The sequence below is a fragment of the Lontra canadensis genome, unplaced genomic scaffold (assembly GCF_010015895.1).
Source record: "Lontra canadensis isolate GAN:19392208 unplaced genomic scaffold, GSC_riverotter_1.0 scaffold16, whole genome shotgun sequence".
In the NCBI taxonomy this organism is placed as follows: domain Eukaryota; kingdom Metazoa; phylum Chordata; class Mammalia; order Carnivora; family Mustelidae; genus Lontra; species Lontra canadensis.
Window position 1 is genome coordinate 20,058,640 of NW_022631010.1, and position 20,467 is coordinate 20,079,106.

The 20,467-nt window shown below is 42.5% G+C and overlaps 1 protein-coding gene across 2 annotated transcripts in view; it reads left to right on the forward strand.

Annotated features, from left to right (window-relative positions):
* SEC23B (SEC23 homolog B, COPII coat complex component) overlaps window positions 1-20,467 on the forward strand; it is a 44,499-nt gene that overhangs the window by 2,164 nt on the left and 21,868 nt on the right. Inside the window, exons 2-13 of one of the 2 annotated variants that reach the window (XM_032859255.1) lie at window positions 216-450; window positions 1,596-1,653; window positions 4,112-4,198; window positions 5,394-5,630; window positions 5,737-5,822; window positions 7,001-7,145; window positions 7,584-7,742; window positions 8,091-8,206; window positions 12,305-12,428; window positions 13,613-13,693; window positions 18,854-18,943; window positions 19,884-19,990. In XM_032859255.1, coding sequence (XP_032715146.1) covers window positions 230-450; window positions 1,596-1,653; window positions 4,112-4,198; window positions 5,394-5,630; window positions 5,737-5,822; window positions 7,001-7,145; window positions 7,584-7,742; window positions 8,091-8,206; window positions 12,305-12,428; window positions 13,613-13,693; window positions 18,854-18,943; window positions 19,884-19,990 — 1,511 coding nt within the window. In that variant the 5' untranslated portion in view covers window positions 216-229. The remainder of the gene's footprint in view (window positions 1-215; window positions 451-1,595; window positions 1,654-4,111; window positions 4,199-5,393; window positions 5,631-5,736; window positions 5,823-7,000; window positions 7,146-7,583; window positions 7,743-8,090; window positions 8,207-12,304; window positions 12,429-13,612; window positions 13,694-18,853; window positions 18,944-19,883; window positions 19,991-20,467) is intronic. The other variant, XM_032859256.1, reaches the window with a different exon arrangement.

Below are 20,467 nucleotides of genomic sequence, written 5' to 3' on the forward strand. Positions count from 1 at the left end.
TTTCTTTAAGTGGCTAGAGAGAGTTGACAAAGGAGCAATAGTCAAAGATAACTGTGAAGTTATTTGGCTTTTGGGGGTCAAAGGGAAGAGAGATGTCATCCTACAGTGACTGGTTCTTCTCGACTAAGTGTTTAAAAAACATTGCGTTAGGTGACTGTCTTCTTTTTTGAAGTTTAGTTTGAGAATTTCACATAAAATTACAACTCTTTCTTCAGTTTCTTTTTAGACTATGGCAACATACCTCGAGTTCATTCAGCAGAATGAAGAACGGGATGGTGTGCGGTTTAGTTGGAACGTGTGGCCTTCCAGCCGTCTCGAGGCTACGAGAATGGTTGTTCCCCTTGCTTGTCTCCTTACTCCTTTGAAAGAACGTCCAGACCTGCCCCCTGTACAGTATGAACCTGTGCTTTGTAGCCGGACAACTTGCAAAGCCATTCTCAATCCACTTTGGTATGAATTCTTTTTAAAATTAGTAAAAAAGAAGAATGCAGTAAATTATGACATTTGCATGATTTCATAAAAATGATTCAATTTGGGCAAGTCATCAAATTTGAGTAGAGAAGTGAACGGTGAGATTCTTACAGTGAATGCTTATAAAGTCTCCCCAGTCTCCCTTACATAAAATTGGAACCTATGGGAATGAAGTGGAAACAAAGGGAAGGGATTTGAAATTTGCTTTTTTTTTTCCTAATTTCGGTTTGCTTTTGGCTTAACTATAAGTTATATTGGTGCTTTTTAAAGCATTTTCCAAAAATGAAAAACTTCAAACAGTTTTCTCCTACTTACCTGGTATGGTGATGCTGTGTGGCAGGAGTGATAGAAGAAATCACAACTCTTAATGATTGTTAAGTGTAATTTTTTATACCCGAGGTGGTGACCTATGATATTTCTCTTAAATGTGGGCATTATTTGAAAGAACTTTTTAAAGAGGTGAAGAGTATCAGAAATACTCTTCAAAAGGTAAGATTTTTATATGAGGGAACATTTTTTACTACATTCCCCTTGCTTTTACTTAAGGTACCCATATGTACAATGCTGCTCTTCTTTTGAAGAGCTAGCCTTGCTTCTTAATTTTCTGAGTGTAGAAAGGGGGAAAAGAAGCAACTGAAGCATTATCTTTAACCAATTCTAGGAAGTATATCAACCCAGAAGCATGCCTCCCAACTTTTTCACGTGAGCTAGGTAAAGTGAAAGTCAGCCATATTTTTCCTGTGCATGCTTTTAGTATTGAAAGTTAGTAGTTTCACATATCTGAACAATAAAGATGTTAGAAAAATCACACAGATTAGTTAAGATAATAGGGCAAAAGAGAATAACCTATAATTTATATAAAATCATGAAATTTTAAATATTATGAAGGAAATTAGAAAATAGAAAAAAAGATTTACTAAGTCTTCATTGCCGCTGTAGGAAAGAAATTTTTGGCATACTTAACAGCCAGACTCTTAACTGCAGTGGACATTTTGTATACCTCCATCCATTCTTGCACACACAAAAACACATCTGTGTGATTTACCCCTTGAGGATTACATTTGATTGCTTTCTGCATTAAAAATGAAAATGGTACCTACCTGTAATATTTATCTTTCTTACAGTCAGGTTGATTATCGAGCAAAGCTTTGGGCCTGTAATTTCTGTTTCCAAAGAAATCAGGTATGTGAATTTTTTAAGTGTTTTTCTGTATTTCATTTTGGTGGAACTGTAAAAAAAATTAAGTGAGGTTGAATTTGTGTCTGCCCGGTAGTCATCAGTTTCTGCTGAACTCCAGGTAATAGCTTTTGTTAAGCATAATTGAACATTGAACATTTGTGATTTCTGTGTTTAATGGTGACTCAGTTTCATTATGTGGGTTTTTATCATTTAGTGTGGAGGGACAGAATTTCCTTTTTGTTGTGTGTTCTGTTAGCAGTGAATATGTTACCATAAGAAAACGGATATGTTGTCTATATTTCATTTGATTTCAGTTTATTCTAATTGGATGGTGTATATTATTGAATTTTCATTTTTTAAAAAAGATTTTATTTATTTATTTGACAGAGATCACAAGTAGAGAGGCAGAGAGAGAAGGGGAAGCAGGCTTCCCACTGAGCAGAGAACCCCATGCGGGGCTCGATCCCAGGACCCCGAGATCATGACCTGAGCCAAAGGCAGAGGCTCAATCCACTGAACTACCCATGAATTTTCATTTTTTGATCTTTGTAACTTTTAGGGTCCAAGTACCAGTGTTGACCCTCTTTTGATTTAAAAATTTCGAAACTGGGGCGCCTGGGTGGCTTAGTTGTTATGCATCTGCCTTTGGCTCAGGTGATGATCCCAGGGTCCTGGGATCGAGTCCCATGTCGGGCTCTCTGCTCAGCAGGGAGCTTGCTTCCTTCTCCCTCTCTCTGCCTGCCTCTCTCCCTACTTGTGATCTCTGTCTGTCAAATAAATAAATAAACTCTTTAAAAAAGAAAAGGCAATATCAGCAGATCTAAAGGGTAGTCAACAGAATGGGCAAAAATATTTGCAAATCATAAATCTAATAAGGGATTAATATCAGGACATTCAGGGGAGAAGATAATGGGGAGATGATGTTTACAGGTTAAGAGTTTCAGTTTTGAAAGATGAAAAGAATTCTGGAGATGGATGGTGGTGGTGGTTGTACAGCATTGCAAATATTTAAGAGCACTGAACTGTACACTGAGCAAAGATTATTATGGTAAAATTTATATGTATTTTACGACAATAAAGAAATTGGAGAAAAATCGGTCTATAAGCCATGAACTTAAAATGTTTGCATAGGGGCGCCTGGGTGGCTCAGAGGGTTAAAGCCTCTGCTTTTGGCTCAGGTCATGATCCCAGAGTCCTGGGATCGAGCCCCGCATCGGGCTCTCTCCTTGGCGGGGAGCCTGCTTCCTCCTCTCTCTCTCTGCCTGCCTCTCTGCCTACTCGTGATCTCTCTCTGTCGAATAAATAAATAAAATGTTAAAATGTTTGCGGAAAGTTTTAAAGACAAAAGAAAATGCTTGTGATGATATGTTTAGCATAAAGAGCAGCTTGCAAAATTATATATACAGGGCGAGCTCAGCTGTGCTTAAACAGAGAAAATCTGAAAGGAAATATGCCTACATGTTGACAGTGGGTATCTCCAGTTGGTAGGAACATGAGGGATTTTTTCTTCTTTTATTTATTTATTTATTTATTTGAGAGAGAGAGAGCGCAAGAACGTGCACACACATGAGTGGGTCAGGGGCAGAAGGACAGGGAGAAGCAGACTCCTCCCTGAGCAGGGAGCCCAACAGCGTGGGGCTCGATCCCACGACCCTGAGATCATGACAGGAGCCAAAGGCAGATGCTTAACCAACTGAGCCACCCACATGCCACTGTTTTTTGTTTTTTGTTTTTAAGTTTATTTTCTCCAGTAGTCTCTACATCCAACTTGGGGCTCAAGCTCACAACCCGATCAAGAGTCGCACGCTCTTCCTACTGAGCCAGCCATCCACCCCTTTTCCTGTTCCTTATATTTTCTTGTACTTGCTGGTTTTTCTACAGTGTATATGCACTCATTGATGATAGCAGCTAAAATAATAAACCCAAATAAAAGTGTTAGACTTCCACCTAAACCATTGATGGGTTTAGCTAAAATCTGAGTCCTTAATTTGCAGGGCAGCACTTAAGATGTGGTTTGTAACAGTGCATTTTTTAATGATCTAGAAGTTACGATGTACCCTAATACCTTTTAAAAAGTTACAATGGGATATAAATATAAGGCAGGGTTATTGATTTAAAATTTTGATAGATGTATGTATTTAAATGCAGGCTCTGATTTAGGAGTTAGGATGAGAACTGAGTCTCTGCATTTTTTTTTTTTAAGATTTTATTTTTATGTAATCTCTATATCCAACATGGGGCTGAACTCAACCCTGAGATCAAGAATCGTATGTTCTACCAACTGAGCCAGACAGGCGCCCCCAAATTTTGATTCTTGTATTTTAGTTACTGTTATTTAGTGTTCTGTGTTTTACAGAATTAATACATGGTCATTACTCATTTTTTATAAGTGGAAAATAGGAGGTATAACATAAATATCTTTCAGTCCTAATGAAAGATTGCTTTGTTTTCTTTTCTTCAGTTTCCTCCCGCTTACACAGGTATATCCGAGGTGAATCAGCCTGCTGAATTGATGCCCCAGTTTTCTACAATCGAGTATGTGATACAGGTAACTTCTTTGTCATGCATTTAATGAGTGGTGTTAAATACAGAGTTTCTCTTGAGATATTTGGCTTCTGTGTCCCTTACTTTTCTGGGCAACTTAAAGCTGCGAAGGCAGTAGGATCCTGAATACTCGGTCGTGATGCGTGTGCACTTACCGGCATTATTTCCAGTCTTGACAGGCGGCTAGAAAAGGGATCACTGGTTGAGTTCAGCACCTGTCCCCAACAGCCTTCTCCAGCTTTGTGATGGGGCACTCCATCTTGTAGTCAAGCTTGAAAACTTTGGGTTCGTTCTTGACTTCTCTCTCTCGTACATTCCATATCCAGTCCACTAGGGCATTGCATTGGGTCCACAGTCTAACCACTTCTTTCCCTCACTGCTTTTGTCCTTGGCCAACCACCGCCTCTCACTTAAATTGCCCGGCCATCTCTTAGTCCTTCTCCATAATTTGACCCTTTCCCACTTATATCTCATTCTTAATCCAGAAGCCAGAGTAGCTCTTTAAAAACATGTCATGTTCCTTCTGTGTTCAGAAACCTCCAATGCTGAAAATGGCTCTCTTTCACCCAGAGTAAGAGATAGTCTTCAAGGCACTGAGTGGACCTGCCCCGTGTTATCACTTGGACCTCAATTTGTATTAGTGTCTCATTCTGTCACATGGGCCTCATGACTTTCCTCGGGCATGCCAGGACTGCTCCTGCCTGTGGGCCTTTCCTCTAGCTCTTCCGCAGGCTGGAATTCTCTTTCCCCTGTGTCTGTATTGCTTCCTCCCTCTCCTCTGGGTTTTTGTTCTAATGTTACTTTCTTAATGAGCTGCCCTGACCTCAGGTAATACTGGAACCCGCTCCTACTTCTGTTCTTGGCAGCCCCTTAGCCTCTCTCTTCCAGAAAGTCAGCAACTTGAGGCAGTAAGGATTTTTGTTCTTTTGGCGCATTCATGTATCCCAGGACCCAGAACTGTGTCTGGCACATGGAAGGCATTCAGAAACGTAGAATAAATTGTTGGATACAGAGACTTTTTACATTTAGTTTGTTTTAATGTAACCTGTCATTTAATGAGGTGAGTGGAAGTTAGATGTCCTTATTCCCTGTCAGTACGTATAGATGAAGAGTTTCATTCGCATGCCTGATTTGCTTTAAAAAGAGCTGGTTGGGTCTATTTGTATACTGACCACTGTGCTGTGTTTCTTTGCATAAAGCGAGGTGCTCAGTCCCCTCTGATCTTCCTCTATGTGGTTGATACGTGCCTAGAAGAAGATGACCTTCAAGCCCTCAAGGAATCCCTGCAAATGTCCCTGAGTCTCCTTCCTCCAGATGCTCTGGTGGGTTTGATCACATTTGGGAGAATGGTGCAGGTTCACGAACTCAGCTGTGAAGGAATCTCCAAGAGTTATGTCTTCCGAGGGACAAAGGATTTCACCGCGAAGCAAATACAGGTTTGTGCCATGCTCGTACACAAGCAGGACCAAGGAGATTTCTTAAACATGAATTGGTCATTCACTCTAGTGTTACGGGAAATGAGTCTTCTTGTTTTTTTTTTAGGATATGCTGGGCCTCACCAAGCCTGCCATGCCCGTGCAGCAAGCAAGACCTGGCCAGCCTCACGAGCAGCCTTTTGTTTCAAGCAGGTGAGCTACCAGCGTAGAATGTTGCACACACAGTAGCGGGCATGCGGGGCCGTCTGCTGGAGTGAGGGAAAAAGACTCTTAGAACCTTTGTTTTCTTATTTTTAGAGGAAAAAAAGTAAATGATTAAGCCTAAGAATATTCAACATTTAATGATCTTTTGTAACTGTTTGGTGTATATTTGAAATTCGTAACTGGGTTGTGGATATACACATATGTATGTGTGCACACATTTGTGTGGTTAGATTTGCTCTGAATGTCTTTCCTGTTAGTGTCGTGGCATCACAAGTATTTTGAGATATTGAGCAGTATTCAAGCCTTCCCTTCCTTATCCATATGGCTGTTGTCCTTCTTGAGTCTTGAGTAAAAGTAGGAAAACTGAAAGCTTTGTGAGGTGTCCTCAAGCAAGCCTGAGACCAGACTCTTCTTTGAGTGCCTGTGGCTACCTGGGGCCGGGTTCACAGTCACCAAACATGATAAAAAGCATTGCCTGAAGTGCTAGGGACAGCCACTTAACTGTGGAAAGAAACCAGTGCTTCTCTCTGTTTTCACTCCTAAGGCTCAAGAGAAACACTTGAGAATCACTTTAAAGTGGATCTTCAGAATGATGAAGGTGGGGGTGCCTGGGTGACACAGTTGTTTGAGTGTCTGACTCTTGATTTCAGCTCATGTCATGATTTTAGTGTCTGAGATTGAGCCCCAAGTTAGGCCCTCTGCTCAGTGAGCAGTCTGCTGGCTATTTCTCACTCTCCGTCTCCCTCTTCTCCCCCTCTTCTCTCCCACTCCCCCTCCTCCCTCCTTGTTCTTCTGCCCCTCCCCCTTGCTCTCCCCACCACCAAAATAAATCTTAAAAAAAAAAAAAGAATGATGAAGGTGGTCCACGTACAGGAATTTTACATGGATTGAATTTACATTAGACCTGTCTTTAGGATTTCTTTGCTGCTTAAATTTAATTAAACTGACTTATTCCTATTTAAATTTAGCTTTTTTCCATGCTATATATATAAGTTGCTATATATTCAGTTTTAAGTTATGTTCTTGAGTGAAATTGCCTTGAAGGAAAAAACTGTTAAGTTTTTACTACTCTGAGTAATTACCTTGAAGAGCTCTGTGTCACCTAGGGCTAAAGACCATAGTACTTTATTAAACCAGGATTGATGTGTCTATTGAAAATCATGCAGATTTCTGCAGCCTGTTCACAAGATTGACATGAACCTCACTGATCTCCTTGGGGAGCTGCAGAGGGACCCATGGCCTGTGACCCAGGGGAAGAGACCTTTGCGATCCACTGGTGTTGCTTTGTCCATTGCTGTTGGCCTTTTGGAGGTAACTCAGAATTTACCAGGGTGCATCAAACCTTGCAAGCTTGTTCCCACAGGTTGTGTTTGCTAGCCTTGTTTGAAAATGAGTTGTGACCTAAGTGAATGGATTGACCATGGATTTATCAGAAAGCACTTCAGGTATTACTATTATTATTATCCACAGTGAAGGAGCCCCATGATGTTTTGAAAATACCAGAAATTTTCATGAGAAACACAAGGCCATTAGGGCAAGGGCAAGTGCTCACAGTGAATTAATAAAAGTGTACAGAGCTGTTGGGTTGGAAGATGTAAGGCTGCTTCTCTGCATTGTCATCCATGTTGTTTTGAACTATCATTAGTATCCAGCAGAGCTGAAAAGAACTTTGGAATTTTTTTTTAGGGAGATGGAAGCATACTCAGGGCGGGCTGAATGCTTCTAAAATGCTGCCATTTATTGTTCCAGGGCACTTTTCCGAACACGGGAGCCAGGATTATGTTGTTTACCGGGGGTCCCCCCACCCAAGGGCCTGGCATGGTGGTTGGAGATGAATTAAAGGTTCCTATTCGCTCCTGGCATGATATTGAGAAAGATAATGCACGTTTCATGAAAAAGGCAACCAAGGTAGGTGCTCCTGGGCACGGGCTGTAATTCTGCTTACCCAGTGCGTTTGAGCTGTTCTGGAGTGACAGCTACTTTGCTGAGGCCATGCTTGTGGGCAGCAAATGGCCCTTGCTCAGGTGACCTTCCAGATCTAGGCTGCTGTTAAATCAATGGCCCAGCTGAGTCCTTTCTTAGAGTGGGTGGTCTTAAAACTGCTAGAAGTGTTTTGAGATTGAAAACTATACATTTATTGGATGTTATAAAGAAAACTGTCTCTGTATTCTTATGTTTGGTTACATCCCTTTGGTATAGTAAGACATACCTGGTGAATAATACGGTTTCCTAAAGGTAATTTTTCCCCATTCACAGCACTATGAGATGCTTGCTAACCGAACTGCTACAAATGGCCACTGCATTGATATTTACGCTTGTGCCCTTGATCAGACGGGACTTCTGGAAATGAAGTGTTGTGCAAATCTTACAGGGTATGTTGAAAGCCAACACCTGGGAAAATGGAGTGTGTGTATTTTAAGGAAAGAGAAGTGAGTGATGGAAGCATAGGAATGTGCAAGGCTGACTTAGATAAGCTTTCAGAAGGCTCCAGGCTGTCGTGTCTGTGGCAGGGAGGGTGTATGGGCCTCTTGGGGAAAGAAGCAGTGATTAGCAGGAGGTTGCAAAGTTCACTACAAATGAATCATATCAGAGTAACTTCATTTCTTCCTTAGAGTTGTCACAGAATCTATAACAGGGCAAGAAAGCAAGCACGCATGGGGTATGTGGCTTCAGCAAGCCACTTCCTTGTGAGGAGTCTGGGGGTGGGCGGAAATAGGGTCTGAATGCCAAAGCAATTAGGAGACCCTTCACCTGACTTAGTAACCATATGTCATGCCCAGCTTGGAGCACATGCTCAGCATGGAGGGTGCACACCAGGGCATGTGTAGCGCCCAAGTCCGTATCATGCATGCAGGCCACAATGGAGGGCTGTTGTTCTCAAAGCATAGTGGGGCCTCACCAGCAACCTTCAGGGCTCCCAGGCGTGGATGAGAAGTGTATCTCCTTGGGCCTTGCCCCAGGCTTGCTGAATCAGAGTGTAAGGATGCAGCCCCAGTAGTCAGCTTTCATACACTGTCCAGGACGCTGGTGCACATGAATGTGAGAACTGCTGGTGTGCACCACTTGTCTGAGGCAGGCTGCATGCCAGACTCTCCCAAGGAGCTTTACTGTTGGTTTACTTTTTTATTTATATTTTTAAAATGTCAGTATTTTTTGTTTGTTTGTTTGCTTAAGTAGGCTCCATGCTCAATGTGGAGCCCTGCCAGGGAGCTTTAAAAGCTACTTTAGGGGCGCCTGGGTGGCTCAGTGGGTTAAGCCTCTGCCTTCTGCTCAGGTCATGATCTCAGGGTCCTGGGATCGAGCCCCACATCGGGCTCTCTGCTCAGCGGGGAGCCTGCTTCCGCCTTCTCTCTGCCTGCCTCTCTGCCTGCTTGTGATCTCTCTCTGTCAAATAAATAAATAAAATCTTAAAAAAAAAAAAAAAAAAAGCTACTTTAGCTCTGAATCTTGTTCCTCAGTGATTCCCAAGTAGTTAGCATGGGGTGTGACCCAGCGTCAACATTTGTTAACCTTCCCTGGGTGTTTCTAACGTGCCACTGGGGTGGGCCTTTAGTGTCCAAAGTGTAGTTGAATATAGGCAGCATCAGCCCCATGTGAGAGCTTGTAAGGAATGTAGCATCTTGGATTTTTTTTTTTTTTTAATTTATTTGACAGACAGAGATCACAAGTAGGCAGAGAGGCAGGCAGAGAGAGAGGGGGAAGCAGGCTCCCCGCTGAGCAGAGAGCCTGATGCGGGGCTTGATCCCAGGACCCTGAGATCATGACCTGAGCCGAAGTCAGAGGCCTTAACCCACTGAGCCACCCAGGCATCCCAAAACCTTCGTTTGAATAAGATCCAGGAGACTTGCATAAAACATTTTGGGAAGTACTGGGGTAGAGCCATGGGTGTTCCTGAGATTTTGCATTTCTAACAAGCTCCTTCATGACGCTGCTTGTCCTCACTGAATAACAAAGGGCATGTAGAAGGTAGAATGCGAGTCACTTGATGCAGTCCCAGAAAGCCGCAGATGTGTTAGGTGAGTCCCAAATGACACTGATGGAGCTATACCAGTGAGCCACATTTAGTAAGAGGAATTCCTACCAGTATCCTCCAGGATCTCTTGTCTTAGAGCATCCACGGAAAGGCCTCACTGCTTTTGTGAACATCGCCGAGTTTACATGCCTGTGTGTGTGTGTGTGTGTGTGTGTGTGTGTGTTTGCGCGCACGCGCAAGTGCACATGTCTCTGATGGAAAGGGACCATCACTTCTATCAGATTCTCGGTGAGGTCTTTGACTCCTGAATAACTTGGTAGTTAGGTCACATAATCTGTTGCACAAGTTTAGTATCAGGGAAATGTGTAGCAAGGACATTAAAAAGTCTCAGAGGGTTTAGTTTTGGCTCAGTGTGAGCCAGTCATTTGGGATGACTTCCAGAAAAGGTGAGGTGATCACAGGCTGTGTTACAGGAATTGGTTATCTTCAGAGAAGATCATAGTCTTGGTTTCCTTGGTGCCAGATGCACCCAGGTTATATCCTCTGCCATTCTGAGCATTTCAATTTCAAAGGGATTTGTAGAGGAACAGGGGGTATTCAAAAGCAAGTGGTAAGAGTGGTGGAGAGTACTTGAAATTGTGTCATAAGGAGAATGATTGAAGAATCTAGAAATGATAGCACTAAAGACAGATGGGCATGAGATCTATATTCAACAATTGAAGCCTTCTCCTGTGGAAAGGGTGTTAGATTTGTTCGCTGTGTATATGACCAAAGGGGAAAACTAGATGTAGCGGTGGGAGCTGCTGGGAAATAGAATTTCACCCAGTGTGAAGAAAGGCTGCCACTGAAGGGCATGCGCTCCTGATGCAGGAGGAGTTCAAATCTAATCTGGCTGATAACCTGGCAGGTATGTTGTAGAGGGTTGGTGTGAGTTGGGATTAGGTTTGTGTGCTGCAACAGAGGTCGGCAGCCAGAGCTGGAATATTGGTTTCATCTTCATTGGGGCTGAGGCCCTTCCTGTGCTCCTCATGCAGGTCAGAGTGGTAACTGGGCTCTCACTGTGTTTGAGCAGCAGGAAGGAGGAAGAGTCAGAAAAAGACATGTGCCTTCCCATGAGAATGCCCCCCACAAATCACAACGGCCATGTCCAATAAACAAAGCTGAGTTACATGGCTACGTGCAAGGCAGGCTTGGAAATGTTGTCTTTTTTTCCAGGGAACCATGGAAACCATGACCAAGGAAGGGGCGGAGAGGGTGGACATTTAGGGCCAGAATCATCTCTGTCCCTAAAGGGGCCAAGCACTCTGAGATAGCTGGATCAGACGATCTTGTGTTCTGCCCAGTTCTGAAGTCCTGTTTGATGATTGATGGCTGGACGCATAACTTGCATCATGCTGTGTTTATCTGCCCCAGCACATGAACTGCAGAGATTCTGAACAGTGTTTCCCTCTAACGTCAAAAAGGCATGAAAAAGTTATTCATACACTAGAAGAGATAATTCACATACAGCCAAAGATTTCAATGTTTTGAGGCAGTGAATTAATCTGAAAAGGATTTCCCATAGGCTTTGGTATTTCCCCTACTAGAGAAGAGTGAGGGGAGCTGGACACATTTTCTCAGTAGATACAACCATTAAGCCTGTGGGCTTATCAGTGAACGGTTCTTTTGTTTTTTTTTTCTTTCTTTCTTTTTTTGGAAATAATTACAGATTCACAAGAAATTGCAAAAATAGTATAGAGAGGTCTGTGCATGTAGCAGCTCCCAGCAGTAGCATCTTTCAGAAATGTAGTGCAGTGTCACAACCAGGAACTGACATTGGTATGATATGGTATGATATGATGAACTCTTACAGGCCATACTGGGATTTCACCAGTTTGTATGGGCACTGATTTTTTTAACATGTAGGTATGCATTGTATGAGACTGTATCATCATCAGTTTGTGTAACCACCACTGTGGTAAAGATTTAGAATTGTTGTTTTGTTTTGTTTTCTTTTGTTTAAAGATTTTATTTATTTGACATAGAGACACTAGAGAGGGAACAGAAGCAGGGGAGTGGGAGAGGGAGAAGCAGGCTTCCTGCTGAGCAGAGAGCCTGATTCAGGACTTGATCCTACGACCCTGGAATCATGATCTGAGCCAAAGGCAGACACTTAACGACTGAGCCACCCAGGTGCCCCAAGATTTACAACTGTTCTAAGGGGTCCTATCTTTTATGTCTTTTTTTTTTTTTCTTTCTTTCTTTTTATTTTCTGGTGGTTTTATTTAAGCACGGGGCTGGGGGCGGGACCTGTGGGCAGAAAGAGCTCTCTTTGATATCTTGAAAATAGTGTCTTTCCTGATTGCGCATTGAACTTGCTGTTTCCAGTTTAGGTTAATATCACCTTCATGGACGTAGTTTTTTTCCCCCTTTTTAAAAGTTCTGTTTGTTAACACCAGGGAAGCATCCGAATGGCTTTCAGTCACCCTAAATGTTCACTTTCTTCTTTGTTTCCTAGAGGCCACATGGTGATGGGAGACTCTTTCAACACTTCTCTCTTCAAGCAGACGTTCCAAAGAATTTTTAGTAAAGATTTCAATGGAGATTTCCGCATGGCATTTGGTGCTACTTTGGAAGTGAAGGTACAATAGCTTTCTGACACTTTAATGAAAGATTAGTTCTCTGACTTAGTAGTCAGACTTGTATAAGCCTCACCTTGCTGGACATGGGCATCTAAAGGTAAATTAAAAGGTTCCCAGCAAAATAGTTTAAGAAGGTATATTGATTCTGTCTCTCTACTACTTGAAGTTGACCTGTATATTAATTAATGTTCTAAACAAAGTGCTCTCTGATTGCCTTGCAGGCTCTGCTCTGTCTTGCTCTAGGACAGCAGGCCTAAGAATTAGTGGTGGGCTGAGGCCACATGGTGTTGAGTCCCCCCCACCCCCACCGCCGGCAGTATAGGCCACCATATTCACAGAACCATGTTTATATTTAGCACCTGCCTGCAGACTAGCCAGAGTACTTGAAAATAAGTCCAGCACTGTGAGTTTGGGTCTTGTTTTTTCTTGTAGGGACTAAAAGCCCTGCACACTTGATTCTGAGTCCTTGAGAAAACATTAGAAGGAGCTGTTACATAAAGGGATAGGGTTATTACTTTGAGAATTGAGGATAACCATTAAATCATTTAGATTAAACTTTAAACAATCTTCTCAGATTTTGAGTTTGTTTTTTTTTTTAAGTTGAAGAGGAGTAGACTTTAGTGAATTAAGATTTTAAAATCTAAGTATATTGGCCTTGTCATTATGTTGGAGCTCATGAATTAAGCATTTTTAAAACAACATAAAACAGTATATTCGCTGATGAGAAATTATAATTATGACTGAGTACATGGGATTGGAAAGAAATGTATTGTTGGTAGAATTTCACCATGTGTATAACAATTTCAGAGGTGAGGGGGTGCCTCACTGGCTCAGTCAGAAGAACATGAGACTCTTAATCTCAGGGTTGTGAGTTTGAGCTCCTCACTGGGTATAGAGATTACGTTTTTTTTTAAGCTTCTTTATTTAAGTAAATTCAAAGGTGAGAGTTGAAAATACAGCATCTTTGGAACAAAGTTAATTCAATTTAAAGGAGGATTTTACTAAGGTTTGCATTGGAATTTCGTGGGCATGGAAAAGTTTGTAAGAGCATGATCCATGTAGGATTTCTTTTTGGTGGAATGATAACATTGCCATATTTTACCCGTAAATTTTAATTGTGTCTTTTGTGAGAGGGTGGTTTTCAGTGAATTTTACCTTTACATGCTTGTGTATTTCCATTTTAGACCTCTCGGGAACTGAAAGTTGCAGGAGCCATTGGTCCTTGTGTGTCTCTGAATGTGAAAGGACCATGTGTGTCAGAAAATGTAAGGAAAACTCTATCATCCTCACCTCCTGTGCCCCAGGATTTAACCCATTATAACCCATTCAAAATGTCAGAGCAGAGTGATCTTACCTCATGTCACCTGTTGGAATGTGTCTGTTGGTGAAGGGTCAACTCTTACGACCACAACTCTGAGAGGCAGTGTCCTGTCTGTCCATCTATCTAAAGGGTCAGAGGGTGGCTCAGAGGAGTCAGGTGTCTTGCTTTCTGGGTCAGAGCTGATAGGGAGGAGCTAGAGCCCAGGTTTCCCTGAACCCCCATCCTTGTCTGGGTCTCTGTGCCAGTGAGCCACAATGTATTCTGTTTAGCAAGGCAAGTATTCAGCAAGAACCTTCAGGAATAAACCTCTGTGCTTGTTGCCCTTAGAGGTGATACCTTTGTCTCACTTCTCAGAGACCATTTTGAGTTGGTTGGGCACGAATGACACTGTTGTATATGCAAATAGCTATGTTCTTTGGGTAACAAAATTTTGAAAATAGGTGAATGAAGTAAAGTTACGGAGGTAGCTTTGCCGGTGGCTCGCTTCCTCTGCTTATACTTTAGCTTCGAGGAGACAAACCACTGTGTCTAGTGAGGCCTATCCATGGTGGTTCTGGGCTGGGGTTGTCTCATTCCTGTCCTTCCCTTGTTGTCCTCGTCAATGAGACGGTGGACTGTAGAGCCAGACATGGATACGGGGGCACAGATCTACCCCTGCCAGTCTTGTGTCCGGGCATGGTATTTACTTACTCTGGGATTCAATATCTTTATCTGGGAAGTGGGGATAGGAACAGTACCTCACTTGGCAGTGCTGTTGGGAGGGTTGAAGGAGTAAGTTCAGGTAAACTGCTCAGAAGAGCCCCTGGCACAATGGAGGCTCACGCCGGATTTCAACTTTCACATCCTCACTTTGTCTTCGTCAGCAGTGAACATTCACTTAGTGACTACTTTGGTTAACCTTTTGATGAAGTTGCCAGAGGCAAACTGATTTGAGAATATTCCTGTAATCCCTTGAGCGAGACAGGTGGCTGCCCCAAAGCCCATCTGAGGAGTTACCCATTACCCTGGTGTACCAAGGGACTGGTACCCCTAATTCCTGGCAGGGCTTCGGAAGCCTGCTCAGTTCCAAAATATGTTCCATACACTTAAAATCTGCCTTAGAAGGTAATTTTATGAATCAGTATATGAGCCAATTAGCTGTTTTAAGATCTGGTAGGGATCAGCCATGAGATTTTGGGAGGGGGCTTAGAGGATGCAAAGGGGGTGGGAATACAACTCAGTATACAGAGAAGCTTAAAGAAGAGCGTGAGGAGTTCAGTATTTGCACCACTTAGAGTCTGCACTTGTCAACATTTAGTCATTCTCGCTGTCCTCTTTCTTTGCAATATTTGCTTTCTCCATCTGGTCATTATTTGTCTGCCAGGTTCACGTTATTGTACGTCACAGAACCTTGGAACAGCAAGCTGCAGAGGTCACGACACTTAGTCTTTCAGTCTGCATCTTCTAAAATTAAGGATCTTCGCCTACTGTGACATTATAGCAAACCTAAGAAAACAGTAATTCACTAATATCATCTGTGACTAGTCATAGTCTTTCTCTGCTTTAATCCCAAATACCCTTCGTAGCTGTCCCCCCCCCACCCCAACTAGTAACTGCATTGAGCATTATATAGCCTTAGTCTTTTAAATCTGGAACCGTCTTCCTGTTCTACAGGGTTTTTTGCTTTTTTGTTTGTTGACAGTGATTTGTGCCAAGCATCTGTGTCTTCTGCAGTAGAGTATTGCAAATTCTTAGTGTATCTGATCGTTGCCTTGCGGTGGTGGTGAGTGGGTTTCTATCCTCCCTGTGCTTTTCTGTAAAGTGAAAGATAGATTAGCGATTAGGTTCGGGTTAGACCTTTTGTCCACCATGGTTCCTGAGTGATCTTACACCTCGTGTGTTTCTTCAGGAGGCACTTCTGTCTGGTCATGTGTTAGTGGTGCTGAGTTAGACTGTGGAGAAAGTGATGACTGTCCTATGTCTTTCTGTGATAAGGGCATGTTTCCTTTTTGCCATTAGCAAGAGATCGGTTGAACAAGATGGTAGCAAGATACGAATATCTTGTTTGCCAACAGCCTTTGTTTAAGCATCCATTGATTATCCTTACTCGAATCATTATTTCATTGGAGATTATAAAATGGTGATTTCCTGATTTTGTCTTCATAGTTACTCTGGTAAAGGCAGGGTAAATGCTTCCATAAGGAATTTGTGTGTTAGTGAGAAAATGTATTTTCAGGGCTCTGCAGAGATTGTGGCGCCTTCAGGCATTGGTGCTTATAGAACAAGAAAAATTTTCTTTTTCCTCTATGCATCTTGATCTCATTGGCTGGGCCCTGCAAACGGGCCTGACAAAAGACAGGTTTCACAAGAGAAAAAATTCACGCATGCATTGCACATAGACCCATCACGTATGCATTCCCAGTAAGGAGCAACTCAAAGGGGTGGTTAGAACTTGGGATTACGTGGCATCTTAACAAAAGAACAGTAAATCTGCGGGCGCCTGGGTGGCTCAGTGGGTTAAAGCCTCTGCCTTCGGCTCAGGTTGTGATTCCAGGGTCCTGGGATCGAGCCCTTTATCAGGCTCTCTGCTCAGCGGGGAGCCTGCTTCCTCTCTCTGCCTGCTTCTCTGCCTACTTGTGATCTCTGTCTGTCAAATAAATAAATAAACTCTTTAAAAAAAAAAAAAGAACAGTAAATCCGTAGAAAAGTGACAAGACATAGGAAAGGCACTTCGAGCTTCTGGGGGTGACACCTTGTGGAAAAGCAGGTAGATGGGGGTAGGTGGGGGAGCTAATGGAAGAGAAGAGTTGGTCTTCGCAAGTTTGTTGTATAGACTCTTCTTGTACAATCTGTGGGCTGATAAGCATCTAGAGTTGTTTTTGGTGATTGAGAATCATCCTGCCCTTCTTGGTAGGGAGAGGGCAGGGAGTTTTCTTATGTCTGCTATTTTTAAATTACCTTCAGCTTAAAATAATCCTTTTGTCAGAGTGGCATATTTTGTGATGGCATACACCAAACCCCTTGACTTGAAACTTCAACAGGTTTCATATTATAAAAATTGAGTTCATGGCGCGCCTGGGTGGCTCAGTTGGTTGAGCGACTGACTCTTGATCTTGCCTCAGGTCATGATCTCAGGGTCGTGGGATTGAGCCCTAATCAGGTTCCATGCTTGGTGGGGAGCTTGAGATTCTCTCTCCCTCTCCCCCTTCACCTGCTCACTCGCATGCTCTCTGCCCCCTCCCCCACCCTTTCTCCCTTCTCTCAAATAAATAAATCTTAAAAAAAAACTGAGTTGGCGGTATGGAGAAAGGATCAGGAGAAGGGGTTGGCAAGTCAAAAATGGGAGGCATGCAAGCTCCTTTTGCTTCTTTACCATTTTCCCTGTGTGTGGCCCTTCACCTTCCAGCAGATGTTACCTGCTGCTTTTAGAAAAGGCCACTAATGGGGCACCTGGGTGGCTCAGTGGGTTAAGCCTCCGCCTTCGGCTCAGGTCACGGTCTCAGGGTCCTGGGATCGAGCCCTGCATCGGGCTCTCTGCTCAGCGGGGAGCCTGCTTCCCTTCCTCTCTCTCTCTCTCTCTGCCTGCCTCTCTGCCTACTTGTGATCTCTCTCTGTCAAATAAATAAATAAAATCTTGAAAAAAAAAAAAAAAGAAAAGGCACTAAAAGGGAAGGTGGACATGCACAAATCCGTCCATTTAACTATCTTTCTTCGGAAATACTGATGAAACGGTGTCCTCTCCACTTTCCACCTTAGAGCTGCTCCGTGATTTCAACTAAGAATCTTCCCTTTGCCCTATAACCATCTCCTTCCTGAGACTGCTGGTTCTTTGGCCAGGTACAAAGGCTCCTGGCAGGCTTCATAGAGGCCAGAGTGGCTTCAATCAGCTCTGCTCAGCGGACTATACGGTTTGGGTGGTGTACAATTCAGAGTCGTACAAAAGAATAGGACCCTCTTAAATGCATACTCACATAACTTACTGAAAAGCATGGTATTTTGCATTTTGGTGAGTGTTAAAATGGGTAATATTGTCTCTAGAACAATAAAGGGTTTATTTCAGAGTCTAACAGTCTTCTTGGTTGACAGTTAATTCTAGGTACTTTTGACACCTGCAGCCCTTTCTTCTAGATGTCCTGCGTAAAACAGCAACACTCTTCACATTTTAGTGAACTTCATTTATCATTGGAGGTGCTTCAACTGGTCAATAAAAGGCAGCCTTTATACCACTAAAATCACAGTTCTCTTACAAAAAATTTTCTATGTAGCTTGGCATAAAGAAATTGGTTTGAAAATTAATATTAATAGCTAACATTCTGTAACTATTCTTTTTTTTTTTTTTAAAGATTTTATTTATTTGGGACAGATCGAGAGAGAGAGAACATGAGTGGGGGGCAGAGGGAGAGGTAGGAACAGGTTCCCCGCTGAGCAATGAGCCCAGCGTGGGGCCTGATTCCAGGACCCTGTGATCATGGCCCAAGCCGAAGGCAGACATTTAACCAAGTGAGCCACCCAGGACCCCCTCCTCTTACTCTAATAATAATAGTGAAACTTTTCAAGCTAAGCAGATAGTTCTGTCTCTTCTAGTATTTGCTTCTTCCCCAACCCTGACTTGATTCTTTCAGCTAACTTCAGTATTTTGTTCCATGTGTGTGGAGAGAGAAAAAGAGAGAGAGAGTGCACTTTCTTGGTGATAAAATGGAAATTGGTCAGAGTTCAGATATAAAAAGCTTAATTTTGGGATGCCAAGGTAGCTCAATCAGTTGAACTTCCGACTCTTGGATTCAGCGCAGGTCATGATCACAACAATGAGATCAAGCCCTGTGTGGGGGATCTGTGCTCAGCAGGGACTCTGCTTGAGATTTTCTCTCTCCTTCTGCCCCTCCCCCCACTCACTATTGCTCGCTCTTTCTCAAATAAATAAATCTAAAAAGAAAAAAAAACTTAATTTTAGAGTCCTGTAATAAATCCTAGCTCTTATTCAGGCTTATAATTGTACTTTTTTAAGTTTTTCATTTGAAATGAGATCCCAAGTAGCCAACTATTCTCAGAGTCCGTACTTTTCATCAGCAGTTAAACATAGAAGTAGCTTTTTTGGTTTTGTTTTAATTCCTCTTTTCATCCCTAGGAACTTGGTGTGGGTGGCACAAGTCAGTGGAAAATCTGTAGCCTGGATCCCACATCTACACTTGGCATCTACTTTGAAGTAGTCAATCAGGTAAGTTGGATTTCTTCCTGAGTATTCATGTCTCAGTGTTCTGTTTTCTGATTTCTTACTGACTGGCGGCCTCTGGTTTCTTTCTGTGTGGACTGATGCTACTTTGGGCTTGTGTTTGCTTAATACCAGTCGAGCATGATCTTCTTTTCTCCTTTCAGGGTTTGGTCAGAGTTAGATAGCATATTGCTTTCATCAACTTAAATTGTTGGACTGATAAGCTCATCAGAAGGGGAATGGCTTTTACCAGTCATCATAATGTTTGTGAAGTTTTGAAAGTGTCAGTTTTTCCCCCAATATTTGATTTTTAAAAATCCTAATTTATAGGAAAATGAAAAGAATTTTACAGCGAATACTTGTACACCTACCACTCAGATTCTGTAGTTAACATTTTACTGTATTTACTTTGCCACATACCTATTTATTCATCAATTAATCTTATTTTTGATGCTTTTTTTTTTTAAGAGGGGGTGTGAGGGAGGGGCAGAGGAAGAGGGAGAGAGAATCCCAAGCAGGGTCCATGCCCAGCGCAGAGCCCTACATGGGGCTTGATCTCATGACCCTGAGATCATGACCTGAGCTGAAACCAGGAGTCAGATGCTTAACCGACTGAGTCACTCAGGTGTCCCTTATTTTTGATGCATTTTAAAACAAATTGCACTCCTCAGTGTCTTTCATCCCTAAATACTTTAGCATGTGTATCATTCACTTGAATTTATTACTAATCTGAATATGGTTCCTTTTAAAAAAAAAAAAATTTTCTTTTGAGGTAAAAGTTATGTATGGTGAAATGCCCAGATTTTAATTGTACCATTCAGAATGCATCAAGAACTGTGTTGTTAACACTGTGTCAGTCGTTTTAGGAAGAGCACAATGGGCTCTGTGACCATTTGTGTTTGAGTCATGCCTCTAACAGTAACTGTGTGTGGCCTGTGTCCTGCAGCACAACGCTCCGGTCCCCCAAGGAGGCAGAGGTGCCATCCAGTTTGTCACACAGTATCAACACTCCAGCACCCAGAGACGCATCCGTGTGACCACCATTGCCAGAAAGTGAGCAGTCCTGGTTTCCTTTCTGTTGAGCCCCCAGTGTTTTCCCTTTGAAGAGATAATTTAGCATCTCTTAGTTTATTTTTGTAATTCCATTGAATGGTTCTCACCAATCCTGACTGGCTCATTTGATCAGAGAAGGAGGCAGAAGAAGAAGCAATGCTGGCCAACCTAATTAGGCCTGCAGGCACTCTTCTGGAAGAATCCTCTTTTGGTAGGAATAAGTTCATTAAAAATTAATTTTCATTATAGTCAGATAAGTAACCCATAAATACATCCTTCTTGTAAAAGATACAAAGAGCTCAAAAGTATATAAAAAATGGGTCCCTTTACCTGCCCTCTCCAGAGGTGTAATGCTATTACTGCACAGGTGTTTATCACGGGCCCATTTCCATAGAGTTCTGTACTGTATGTGTATATAACATGCATGTGTGGCTTCTTATTTTTGGCATGTCTGTAAATTTTTCTCGGTAATCAGTC